This window comes from Scyliorhinus canicula, chromosome 11 (assembly GCF_902713615.1).
Source record: "Scyliorhinus canicula chromosome 11, sScyCan1.1, whole genome shotgun sequence".
In the NCBI taxonomy this organism is placed as follows: Eukaryota; Metazoa; Chordata; class Chondrichthyes; order Carcharhiniformes; family Scyliorhinidae; genus Scyliorhinus; species Scyliorhinus canicula.
Window position 1 is genome coordinate 115184554 of NC_052156.1, and position 13334 is coordinate 115197887.

At 45.3% G+C, this 13334-nt stretch overlaps 1 protein-coding gene across 1 annotated transcript; it reads right to left on the reverse strand.

Moving 5' to 3' along the window:
* Positions 1–2990: 2990 nt before the first annotated feature.
* On the reverse strand, positions 2991–8858 carry LOC119973302 (microsomal glutathione S-transferase 1-like). Its single transcript, XM_038811124.1, has 4 exons — positions 8750–8858; positions 8350–8480; positions 6718–6818; positions 2991–4336 (listed from the first exon to the last, which is right to left on the reverse strand). Exons 2-4 carry the CDS (start codon positions 8464–8466, stop codon positions 4090–4092), a joined length of 465 nt encoding a protein of 154 aa, XP_038667052.1. The 5' UTR covers positions 8467–8480; positions 8750–8858; the 3' UTR covers positions 2991–4089.
* Positions 8859–13334: the final 4476 nt, after the last annotated feature.

Consider the following 13334-nt stretch of genomic DNA (forward strand, 5'->3'; position numbering starts at 1 on the left):
TTCCGCCAATCACCATGAGTTAGGTAAAAACAAATTCAAATTTAAGTGAAATACAATGAATAAATCAATTACAATAGGATAAAGTTTAGCACCTTTAGCAATTCTGAATCAGATTTTGCTTCTAATACTTCACTATCACTTTTCTTCATGAGCCATCCCCCCTTTAAGACTTAAAAACCCTGTACTGAACATAGTTTACAGTCCGACTTTCCACTCATACCCAAGTAAAGTCAGCTAAAAGGTAAGTCCCAGTTCATTAAGAGATGACCACAACAAAGCAGGTTTAATTCAGATTTTTATTAATACAAAAAAGTGGAATACATTGAGAGGTGTGTGACTGTAAGAAAAAACATTGAAAGTACAGAAAACACTTTCCCTTTAAAGCAACTATTGAATTAGTTATGAAAATTCACAGATCTCATTCCCAACCCACAATATCAATAAACATGTTTTGACTGAAGTGAAAAAAAAGGTTCAACTACAACTGAATAGATGCCTTTGGTGTTGATTTTATTCCCGGCCATCCTGCTGGATGACTGAGCCATACTCCCTCACGCAAGTGAATCCATAGAACCCGTGCAGTGCAGAAGGAGGCCATGCGGGCCATGGAGCCTGCGCCAACCCTCCGAAAGAGCACTGTACCTAGGCCACTCCCCCACGCTATCCTTGTAACCCCATGCATTGATCATGGCCAATCCACCTAACCTGCACATCTTTGGACAGTGGGAGGAAACCGGAGCACCCGGAGGAAACCCACACAGGCACGGGAGAACGAGCAAATTCCACACAGTCACCTAAGGCCGGAATTGAACCAGGGTCCCTGGTGCTGTGAGGCCGCCATGCTAACCACTGTGCCATCATGCCGCCCCAAGTGCCTGTTAGTCACATGAGCGGTGGGAGCTTTCCAACTGTGGCAACATTACATTCAATCCCATCTTGCCCAATTTTCAAACTTAAGCATTTCTAATAGAGATTGCTGAATGGTGATCTGCAGCAGGGATCCAGAGCCATCTCTCTTTCCTGGGGCAACGGGGATGGAGGGGGGTGGGAAAAGTGGAACTGGGGCAAATACATGCATCATCTCGAATCCTCTAGATGGCTGCAACTAGTTATTATGTAAACCTACTGTGTCTTGTGACAGTTACAGAACACTTCCACTTATCAGATTTGCTCTCCATTCATCACCAAGACAATTATGTCCTCAGCATTTCTAATATGTATGAAAGGAACCTGTGATAATTGATTCAGGAACAGGATTTTACTGTGGAAACCCTCACACTTACTACAGTGCTCTAAACATTTTGACCAGCTACTCTATTGTAATCATTATTCATTTGCAACAAAATGTGGAAGGTTTAGTGCGCTGTGCACATTATTTGTTCATTAGCAATGTACAAATTTTCAAGCTGATCCTCTTAAGTTCTACTCCAATATAGATCAGAAGCAACAGGGATGGGAATATAATCACATTTTAGAATAGGATTTCTGTGTAATTTCAAAACTTTATGTGACCCCCAGATTGTGGCGCACAATGTTTGGAATAATTCTTGTTCTGCCACAATTGTACAGTCAACCTTATTTAATCTGAAGTTTACACTCAGATCTGAAGAGTATACTTTGCACCCGGTAAAATTGAAACTTCACGCCTCTACGTTCCTGAATTAATGCTATTGTTGCTTCCAAACTAAAACAACAACATTTCAACAGTCATGGCAAGATTGAAACAACATCCAGGATGTTTGTGTTAAAGATGGGTTTGACATCCCCCCACTCCCCAATCTCCAGAACCCAGCCACCTATCTGCCACTGCCACTTTCCACCCACCAGGACCCTCCTTGTTTTCAACATACCCTCTATAGTCTCTATCAGCAGCTATCACTATAAGCCTAGCCCATCACCCCGCCCTATCATTCCCTCAGCTGCAATCTCTAGGTCTCAGACAGTGCTACTGGCCATTTCCCCACTGAAATATTGAGCAGTAACACAGAGAGCCATAAGCTTTAACAATGACACTCCCAATAAAGATGCAATATCAGCCAGTTATACATCTGCACTGAAAAATCCCTTTTAAAGGACATGACAGCAATATGCCACCTGCAGCAAAGTTCAAAGAAATGCTTCAATATAGAGTTAATTTACACTAGATTCTCACAATACTATATCAGCTAGGCATCTTGTATAGTGTCAGAATAACAGATTGAAGATGGCTGAGCTAACACCAGCGTTAGTCCAACAAATTGCACCTCAACGGTTTTGTCCAAATTCACAAGGGTAGTTCAGTATTTAGATTGAGGGCTCATCATACAGAAACCCAAGTTCACCGCCTTCATGGAATGTCTTTATGGTCATTTTCTGACAAAACAAGGTTGCTGCTCAAGAATCTAAATTCACAACCATTTTGAGATGCCAAAACACTCAACAGCAGCACCAGAGTTTACAAGGTACTATGTTTTTGACTATTTGATGCTTCCGTAGTTTGGTTGGGGGAATACAATGCACGCAGTGTACCCAAATGGGGACAGGGTTCCATAGTGTGAGATTAGCCAGATGTTTGCCGGTGCTCGGAACATCCGGAGACACCTCACTATCTAACGTCCATCCGGGTACATTGGGGTCCTCAGCAGTGAACTCCCTGACGAAACCGCACTTAGCCTAGTTTCTGCACTGAGGACCTCCGCTCACCGGAACTCCTCAGTTCAGCGAGAGATTGGGACGCCATTTTTAAATGGCGCCCCATTCTCCCAAGCACCCAACATGACCCCTGAACGCCCAAAGTCCCAATTCACTATGAGAAGGTCCCCAGCTCCCCACCATTCAATCCCCCCCCCCGGGGACAGGGCACACCCCAGCCCAGTACCATTGCGCAGGAAATGCCAGCCTGGCATCTTGGCAGCACCCCTGCCAGCTGGAAGTGCCACATGGGCACTGCCAGGCTCACATCCAGGTGGCACTGCCAGGGCGGTAGTGCCAGGGTTCCCAGGTGCCACCAGCAGTGCCAGGGTACCACCCTACCAATGGGGCATGTACCTGGGGGCCTCCAATCCCCTGCAAGACTCCCGTTCTGTCTGATCCAGTTTGCAAAGATCAGTAAAGAACAACGCTCACCCAGGGTCTCCAAGGCGATGGAGTAGATCCCACATCTTGGTTAGATCTCGGGAACACATATTGAAGTGAGACTAGATGGGCAGGGTTCACATCGCCACATCTCGCGAAATCGCATCAGCTCTCATGAGGTGTGGCGAGCCAGGTAGATCCCGGAAATGAGATTTTGTGGCATCTACCGGTCACGTTGCGCCGTGGCACACTTCTTTTCGGGCGCAATACGACCGGTAGATCCCACCGAGAATGTCTGCCTCTGCTCTCCACATTTACATGAAGACGACTTTTCTAGTCCTAAGGGCAGGGTCACAGGTATGTGAAGGTGTGGTTTTCGCAAGAGGGTGTCACTATTTCATTATCTTCCTTCAAACCAAATTACTGAAGCAGCAAAATGTGAAACCATTTTAAGTATCAGGCATCTTCACGAGTCAGGTTCCCAAAAAACATGTTCTGCATCTTTAAGTAACGAGAATGCAACCTTAGCCCTGAGCCAAGTATGACTATTGACCAACTCGGGTGCCAGATTTGAACTATACCATGTACAGATGAACTGTCTACTCAGCTGCATTCGGACACAGTTTGAATTTTGTAAGCTTGGTAGTTGCAAGCCAATCATTGACTTGGTGCCAGCTACATTTTCTGTGGCCCCACAAGTAAAACTGTAACTACCAATCTGTCATGGCTTGTTGCAGCACTGACGTAACATGGACTCTGGGAGCCGGGCCAAGAAATACAAAAGTTCCAAGCACTATAATACGAAAGCAGGTTTTTTTTTAACTTCAACAAGAACAAAAAATTGCTGCCAGCTATTTACACATTCCTGCAAAAAAATTTTAACTGATTTAGAGAGTAATTTTTTTTCCCCACTTGGGTCTGCCCTTACCGCCTGAATTTTCAACAGTTAAACACAAATCCTGCATTTGAATAGCTGACTTGATTTCAATAAATGCAAAAGTGGAATGGGAAAAAAAATTTGGAGAAAACTTTCATTCAAAGGTGCATTCCTGTTTTCAGCACTCTATAAACCATTGAAAAGGTCACGCCCAAACCAACCAACCAACTCAAACCTCGCGATGGCTGGGGAAGAGGCAGCAGATAGGCGATGCTGTGGAAGATCCTGGCACCAGCAAAGATTCTGAAGTGCAGTAAAGCTGTACTCAGGTCAGGGCCAGTAAGGGCGTACAACAGACCGATGCCAACGAATGGAACAATGTTCTCCAGGTCATTCTGATGACATCTGCAGGGAGCAGAAACAAACAGCACAGACTAAGCATTGATTTGTTCAAACAGAAGTTAGCAATTCCATCCATACACTGCAGAAATATAAAATTAATTACTAAAGTGTAACTTAAAATACAGGAAAATCGAACTGACAGCAGTGAAAAGTTAATATTAATATTGGAATGCAGTCATCACACTGGTGAAATGCAGGATTAGAGAGACTGGGGAATCAACACGCTTTCAAGCTTCGGATCTAAACAACTGCAGAAAGAATGGACTTTACAATAAGGGAACTGACACAATGAATGTCATGTTATTCGTCTCCTCAGCTGGTATTTAATTAGGTATATGACAATTGGCTTGGCTTCATATGGACTTATTTTAGAACCCTTTTAGTGTAGTAGTCAGAACATGTAAGACTGCAAGAGTTTAGAAGTGCTCAACTCAAAGCTTGTGCACCATGGGGTAGCCGGGCAAACAGCACTGGACCAGATGAAAAACATCTTTTACAGGCGGGTCTCTCAGATTTGGAACACATGATCTATGGAAAAAAATCTGCCCCCCCCACGCGCCCCGAGAACTCTACAAACTGCTTCACTGAAGAATATTTGACTTATCAATATGACCCATTACAAAGGACTATATTGTTCTGAAGGTTCAGGAGGTCTGAGACGGTGATCCAAATGGAGATTTATTTATAACCGAAAGAAAAGGCCGAAACACGGCATACGGCACTGGTCCCAACCAAGACTACCGACCATGACAGTCCCCATCCAGGCCGGCTTTTAAGGCTTGATTCTATGATCCTCAGCTGTTGGACTTGGGGGAGCTCACATTCCATAAGCCCCACGAGGAGATCGAACGGTCCATCCCCGTGGGTCGCGTGAGGGTCATTACAACTGTTGGGGCTCGAGAGATCAGGTCGCCATTTTAAAATGACATCCCCATCTCTCACTGTACTGAGGATTTCAGCCTTCAATGGGACTGGAAGATCTGTTGGCAGGAAGGACTAGGAAATCCAACCTATATTCTTTAAAAACTCAAATAAATTAGTGAAATGGCATGCAACAAATTTGGTCAATTGGTTTTAGGAAGAATAGATGATGTTCATATTCACATAATCTATTGAGCACTTTGGGCATTGGTTAATAATTAATTTTCTAAACTTACATATACTAAGAGTGTTAAAAATCTTGATTGAAGAAGAGTTCCAAATCTTGTCAGGCAACACGTTTCTCGTATCATTACTACTACCCAATTATTGGAGAAGACTGAATATTAGTCTCCTGTGAAACGTTCTGCAGAAGGGTTATTCAGATCTGAAACGTTACCTCTGTTTCCCTCCACAGATGCTGCCAGGCCAGCGGAGTTATCCAACATTTTTTGTTTTTATGTGGAAAGGTCGGTCACTGTCGCTGCACTATCTGAATCATAACTTGCATTTATATAGCACGTTTATACCCAACGGGTGTCAAAAGAAAAATATAAATCACATCGAGCCAAAGAATTTGAAGGCATGATGGCACAGTGGTTAGCACTGCTGTCTCACAGCCCCAGGGACCCAGGTTAAATTCCAGCCTCGGGTGACTGTCTGTGTGGAGTCTGCACATTCTCCCTGTGTCTACATGGGTTTCCTTCGGGTACTTTGGTTTCCTCCCGCAGTACAAAGATGCGCAGGTTAGGTGGATTGGCTATGTTAAATTGCCCTTAGTGACCAAAGATGTGCAGGTCAGCTGGGGTTCCGGGGATAGGGTAGGGGAGTGGACCTATGTAGGGTGCTCTTTCAGAGGGTTGGTGCAGTCTTTATGAGTTGAATGGCCTCCATCTGCACTGTAGTTCTATGGAGACATTAGGAGAGGATTCCAAATGCAGCTTTATGACAGTGACTCATTTTTCACAAGCCCTGGTTTCTGTCACATAGACACCAAACCCCATAACTTGCAGTGGAGACCAACTTAACACAAAGGCCAACTAAACTAGCACAACTGATTCAATTCCCTATTATTCAATTCCACTGTTTATCACTCAAGGTTCCACCACCAGCCAAAACAATTTGCCGAAAGGGACCCAGAAAATGCCAACCTGAACTTCATGGATATATAAAGCAGATGAAACGTCCATTCAGGATGTATGAAACCTGACAACCCAATTAAACTTCCATCTTATTATAGTTTAGCAAATTTTAGATGAATAATGCCAACAAACCACCTATTATTCATTGAATATATACTAGGTGGGCGCTAACGTTTAGCTTGAAATAAGCTTACTGTCCACAAAATGAAATTAATTGTGGGCATGAAAAAACAGGAAAGGAGCAGATAGGAGATATGAATGATTACAATGAAGTCACTATTTTGTTTCCCCCCCCCCCCCCCCCCAATATGTGACGAACATCACCTTCTCACACGCTCCACATAGGAATCAGTCCGCATGTATTTCTTTATGGTTTCTTCATCCTTTGCACCATGGGCTGTGGCATCTTCAGCACTGATAAATGCCTGTATAAATTGTTCATAAAATTGTTATTTGTCGATGGACTGGGAAAAAATAGAAGTAGACTGGACTCCAGAGTAGAAACCATTTCTGGTGACGTACAAATCTTACTTGGTGCTCCATCGCTACTGCCTCTTGGAACATATCCATTTTTCAGTACATGAAACACAGGGAATTGTCAGGATTTAATTCTGAACAGACAGCCTACTGCTTGAACCACCACCTTAAAAATCCGACCATACGCACATACAACTCGCACTTGGTGCACACAAAACATACAAGTATCTTATTCACTCAATAAAGCAAAGTCATAACTGAAAACAATCTTCTTGCTGAGCTGAATAAACTAATGTTCCAGCCCCATCGTTAAGACAGGGATCAAAGGTTATGGGGAGCAGGCAGAAAATTTGAACCAAGGCCACAATCAGTTCAGCCATCATCTTATGGAATGGCGGAGCAGGTTCGAGGGACCAAATTGCCTACTCTTGTTGCTATTATATTTTATATATATTTCTGGAACATACCTCTTCATTCACCTGAGGAAGGAGCAGTGCTCCGAAAGCTAGTGTTTGAAACAAACATGTTGTACTTTAATCTGGTGTAAGACTTCTTACTGTGCTCACCCCAGTCCAATGCCGGTATCTACACATCATGGCACTAAACACATTAAGAGACTTCATTGGGAACTTGCAGAGGTAATGCAGAGGCATTGGAGTGTAATAACCCCCACCAGGACCACAGGGAAACCATGGAGCTTGTGAAGTACGAGCTTCCCAGATAGGGGACAGAGGCCACCAAGCTGGAACTCGTTACAAACAAACATCAAAGCCGGCCCAAAGCAGGGCCTGGTGTCGTTAGTGATGTGTTGGGTAAGCTGGGTCTGCGAGGACTGCGTTTACTGCAGCAGTGAGAGAGATAGGCTTCCAACACTTGAAGAAATGCAACTCGATTTTATTGAACTCTTAACTATCATCCATACTTTAACTGTGGGTTGACACTATGCTGACTTGACTGGAGACCTGAGGCTAACCTGACCAGACAATCTTACTACCACATGGTGTATGTTCTAGTTGTTGCTCACGAGCTCTGACTGTCTCAGAGGCTGGATCCCAAGAGAGCGGGAAAACTAGTGCCCTCTGGCTTTATAATGGTTGTGTCCTGTCTGGTGATTGGCTGCTGTGTTCTGTGTGCTCACTGGTCATCCTGTGTGTCAATCACTGCCTGTCTGTGCACCATCATATACCTGTGTATATTATGACAGTTAGTTCTCCCAGCAAGGACTGGAGTGTGGTTGAGTTGCGGCCTTAAGCAGATTACTGTAAATAGTTAAATAAACCTCTGTTCTCTTACCACTGGCTTCCTCAGGTTACTAAATGGAGAAAGCGTGCCAAGCTCATCAATCTAACCCTTCAAGCAACATCAACACAGGGCACATACCTGGTGTTGTTCTGGCATGCAAAACCAATGGCAGTTTCCAATTAACGAAAAAGGACAAAACTTAACTTAATTCCTTTAACGGCGACTGTTGGATCTTACCTTCCGAGTCACTCTGATGTAGCCCGTCAGGGGTCCCATTAACAGCATCTTGAGCAGCACGATGGTGCTGTAGGTGGAATAGCCGAGGAAAACCTCGCTGTCAATCAACTCGGACATTTCAGCAGCGGGTACTAGAAAGTGTGATGGAGAAAAATACAACTTATAAGTTTCCCGAAACAAAAAGTTTAATACACTCACAAAATATGCATATAGTGCCTTCCGTGGCAGTCAAAGTATTCGTAGTGCAGCCCTTAAAAATGTAAGAAAGTTAGAAGAAAAACAAGCACGGAGCCTCTTTAAACCATCAGATAAACTTCGAAAACAAGCACACTTAAAGGATTGCATGCAAACATTAAAGACCGATTAGTTCCTTTCATGTTGCACATGTATATGGACCCACCTTTGATCTCTGCTACTCTGAGAGCTGAACTCGCTGTGTTCTCCTTACAGAGTGCGGGGCAAGTCCTTTACAGGGCAGCTGTTTGGTCGATGTGATACGGGAGGACTGCACTCTGCTGGGGCGCGGCTCTCCCAACCACAGCCTCCCATTCAACACAGAAGAGACTTTTTTTCACCCCACCTCAGTTTATTGTGATGTTTTTTTTCCAACTTCCTTTCATGCAAATGATTGGGACAAAAGAATGGATGAATGCTGTTGAAGTTGATGAATGATGTTGAAGTTGATGCATCATATCAGATTCAGGGGCTAGTATTGCCTACTACCGTCCAGGGTTGGCCTGCAGTCTGCAGGAAGTAAAGATCAACCTCCAGGACACTGACTGCCGTGTGCAATCCTGGAGCGGGACAAAAAATCGTAGGGATAGTGTAAAAATATTTCTTAAAAGATTATCTTTGAACATAAATGTTGGCTCAAGTGGGTCGGGGCAGACTCAATGGGCTGAATGGCTTCCTTCTGCACTGTATGTTCTAACACAAAAATATTGAAAATGGGCAGGAGGGCGGGGAAGGGGGAGTCAAGCAGAAATGGTTTGTGAGTCTTTTTGCTTTCCAATTACTATAGGAAGGTAGTGGGTGGCACGTGTTGGTGGACTAAAGGCGGGAGTGTGGAGGCAAATCAGGTAATTCAACCTTTTTTTAATTAGTTCATGGGACGTGGGTGTCGCAGGCTGGGCCAGCAATTATTACCCATTCCTAATTGCCCTTGAGGGGGCAGTTAAGAGTCAACCACGTTGCTATGGGTCTGGAGTCACATTTAGGCCATCCAGGTAAGGATAGCAGATTTCCTTCCCTGAAGGACAGTACATAGAATTTTTTTATTTTTTTTGTACTGAACTAGATGTTTTTTTTACGACAATCGACAATGGTTTCATGGTCACCATTAGACTTTTAATTCTATATTTTTATTGAATTCAATAAAACCAATCTGCAGTGGTTTGAAGCTGGGCCTCCAGAGCAGTACTCTGGGTGTTCGGTTTCTAGTCCAGTGACTATGCCACCACCTCCAGGAATACGCGTAAGATTGAATTCTCTGGTTCACCATCCACGTGTTTCTTGGAAGCGGCATTTGCTGGTGGTGGAATTCTCTACTGCCGCTTGACAATGGGATTTCCCACTGAAGACACCCGACACCGCCGGAAAAACCCGTGGGTGGGGGTGCGCTGCCAGTGGGAAAAGAGAATCCCGTCAACCAGAGAATTCCGACCATAAGCACAGTTGACAACCTGAGGTACAACGAATGTTGATAAAGATCTCAGGAGGACCACAACAAGTTGTTGGAGTGGACAGAAAGGTGAAGATGTTGATTAATGCAGAGAAATCTGAGGTACTGCATTTAGATCAATGACGGCATCTGTAGGGAGACAAAACAGAGATAACATTTTGACTCTTCCGTTTGACTCTTTTTTCAGAACGAAAAGAGAGGGAAAGCGTGTTGGAAATCATACTGTATAAGGGGTGGAACAGCTGAACTGGGATTAGTGGGAGATTGCAACAAAAATGTAGCAAAATGTAAGGACAAGTGACAGGGGGCCGGTGGGGGAGGGGGGGGAGGGATTTTCATTGATACAAGAAATTTAAGGGATACAATAAAAAGGATTAAGATGTAGTCTAAAGATGTTGAACTCAATGTTCTCTGACATGTCGGTCATTTCCTGATGAACTTCACACCAGCCACTGTCTGAACACTCTGTAAAACATAAGGACAGGGTAAAAAATTAAGGGTGCAGAAAATAGGCCCTTAAAATTGGAAGTGGAAATAAAATAGCAAAACTCAAATGAAATTCTGTTTTATATTTGTCCCTACATTATGACAGTGATTACATTTCAAAAGTGCTTAAATGGAATATTGTGTCCAGTTGTGTCCCGGTCTGTGCTCCACACTTTAGGAAGGATCCGAAGGCAATAGAGTGCAGAAAAGATTCATGAGAATGGTCGCAGGGATGAGGAACTTTAGTTCTGCAGATAGATTGGAGAAGGTGGGACTGTGTTCCTTGGAGAAGAGAAGGTTGCAAGTTTGATAAGGACACGGGGGAGTCCACACCAAATAAAATAAGAAACAAAGTTTTATTTACACAAACTATATATTCACTACCCGGTAGGTCTCTACCAGGTTCCTGCTGAGGTTTGGGCCTCACTGGCCAGTCTTCTCTACATGGGTTCATTGAGATACCCCGCCCCTTGGGGGAAAGTTGTACTCCGCAAGGAGCATGGGGAAGACAACATTCCCATCCCATAGGTTCCGTGTGGGATGTTGCACAGAGAAGCGTAGATAGAGCTAGTCAAGATCATGAGGGTTGTAGAAAGAATAAATAGGGAGAAGCGTTCCCATTGGTGAAAGGATCAGTTTCCAGAGGGCAAAGATTTAAGGTAATTGTCAAAAGAAGAAATGGGGACATGAGGAGAATCTTTTTCATGCAGCGAGTAGTTTGGGTCTGGGATGCATTGCCGGAGTGTGTGATGAATGCAGGTTCAGTCGAGGCATTAAAGAGGGAATTAGATTATTTGAAAATGAAGAATGTGCAGGGCAATGGGAAGAAGGTGGGGGAGTGGCACAAGGTGAATTGCTCCTTTTGAAAGCTAGCACAGACATAATGGGCTGAAGAGCCTCTGATGCACGATCAATTATTGCGAAAGCAAGATTAGAGAATAATCAAAGGCTTTATTAGACAAGGTTAGGTGGATTGGCCATGCTAAATTGCCCGTAGTGTAAGGTTAATGGGGGGATTGTTGGGTTACGGGTATACGGGTATACGGGTTACGTGGGTTTAAAGTAGGGTGATCATTGCTCGGCACAACATCGAGGGCCGAAGGGCCTGTTCTGTGCTGTACTGTTCTATGTTCTATGTTCTATGTGTTCCCCAGCAGCTCGTAACAGAAAATGGCTGCAGCCGGGGATGAACACCTCTTTATACCATCCACTGGGCGGAGCCAGCAGACAGGGATTTACCCACATATCTCTAATAGAGTAGTACCTCCAACACAGGTACCGTAATACATATAATACGGTCTACCACAGCCTATTTCTGTGCTGTGATTATTCCAATGTCTGTTAAGAGCTGTCCTGATGTTGAAATATGTTACATAAATACAAATCCTTTTCTCTTTCTGTTCCTTGTGATAGTGAATATATAAACAAGGAAGTGATATTCAATTAGTGCAAAACATTGGGCAGGACACACCTGGAGTATTGTGTACAGCTTGACAAGTCAACATTGCATTGCCAAATCTATCAAAAGACGTTTCACCAAATGTCAAGTAAAATGACCTTTCATACAAGGTGTTTCTCTCTCTCCAGATACTGTCTGACCTTCTCTGAGTATTTCCGGCATTTCCTGTCATTGTTCCTGATTTTCAGTGTCCAGAGTATTTTGACTTTTGCCAAAAATATGTCCCATAATAGATTATGCAGATCGCAGTGTATGACCTAACCTTTGAAGCCTCAAAAATCCTTCCTAAAATGGGGGTTGACTTTTGCAGCAAGTATAAAATATGAACCACCAGTGTTTGTGTGGGTGGCCACCATTTTGAAATGCAACAAAAAAAGTCACACCGGTATTTCAAATTAAATCAATGTGACATATTTTATTAAATTAATTAATTCTACAAGGAATAATTCACCACCATGCTATGAACTTCATTGTCTTCAGCATCCAAAACAAAGTAATTATGGCATCAACGGGCGAAATGCTCTGACCCCCAGCAGGGTCGGACAATCGCCCGGGGCCGGCGAAAATCCCGCCCCCGCCATGGCCGGAATTCTCCGCCACCCGGGAATTGGCGGGGGCGGGAATCGCACCGCACCGATCGCCGTGCCCTCCGCACCGATCTGCGAGCCCCCTGCGGCGATTCTCCAGCCCGTAATGGCCCGAAGTCCCGCCGCTGAGAGGCCAATCCCGCCGCCGTGGTTTCAACCACCTCTGGTGGCGGCGGGATTGGCGGCGCGAGTGGGGCCCCGGGGTCCTGGGGGGGGGCGCGGGCCGATTGGACCCCGGGGGGTGCCCCCCTGGTGGCCAGGCCCGCGATCAGGGCCCACCGATTGGCGGGCGGGCCAGTGCCGTGGGGGCACTCTTTTTCTTCCGCTGCTGCCACGGCCTTCACCATGGTGGAGGCGGAAGAGAACCACCTTACCGCGCATGCGCCGGTGGTGACGTCAGCGGCAGCTGACGCACCGACGCATGCGTGAACCAGCGAAGGCCTTCCGGCCAGCCCCGATGCCGGGCGGCGGGCGTCAAAGGCCGTTAGCGCCGGTTTTGGCGCCAGCCGGCGCCAAAGGAGAATTCCGCACCTTTGGGGAGGCCCGACGCTGGAGTGGTTGGCGCCACTCCGCTACGCCGGGACCCCCTGCCCCGCCGGGTAGGGGAGAATCCCGGCCAAGAGGGCAGAGGGCAGCAGAGCAGAGCTTCTGATTGGCTGTTCCGGGGAGATTTGCATACGTGCAGTGCGGTCAGCGTAAGTTGAAGGTGTACCTGTGCAAGTGACCCGAGGAGGTCGAGTGAAGGAAAGCATCCAACAGAGGGCAGCAGAGC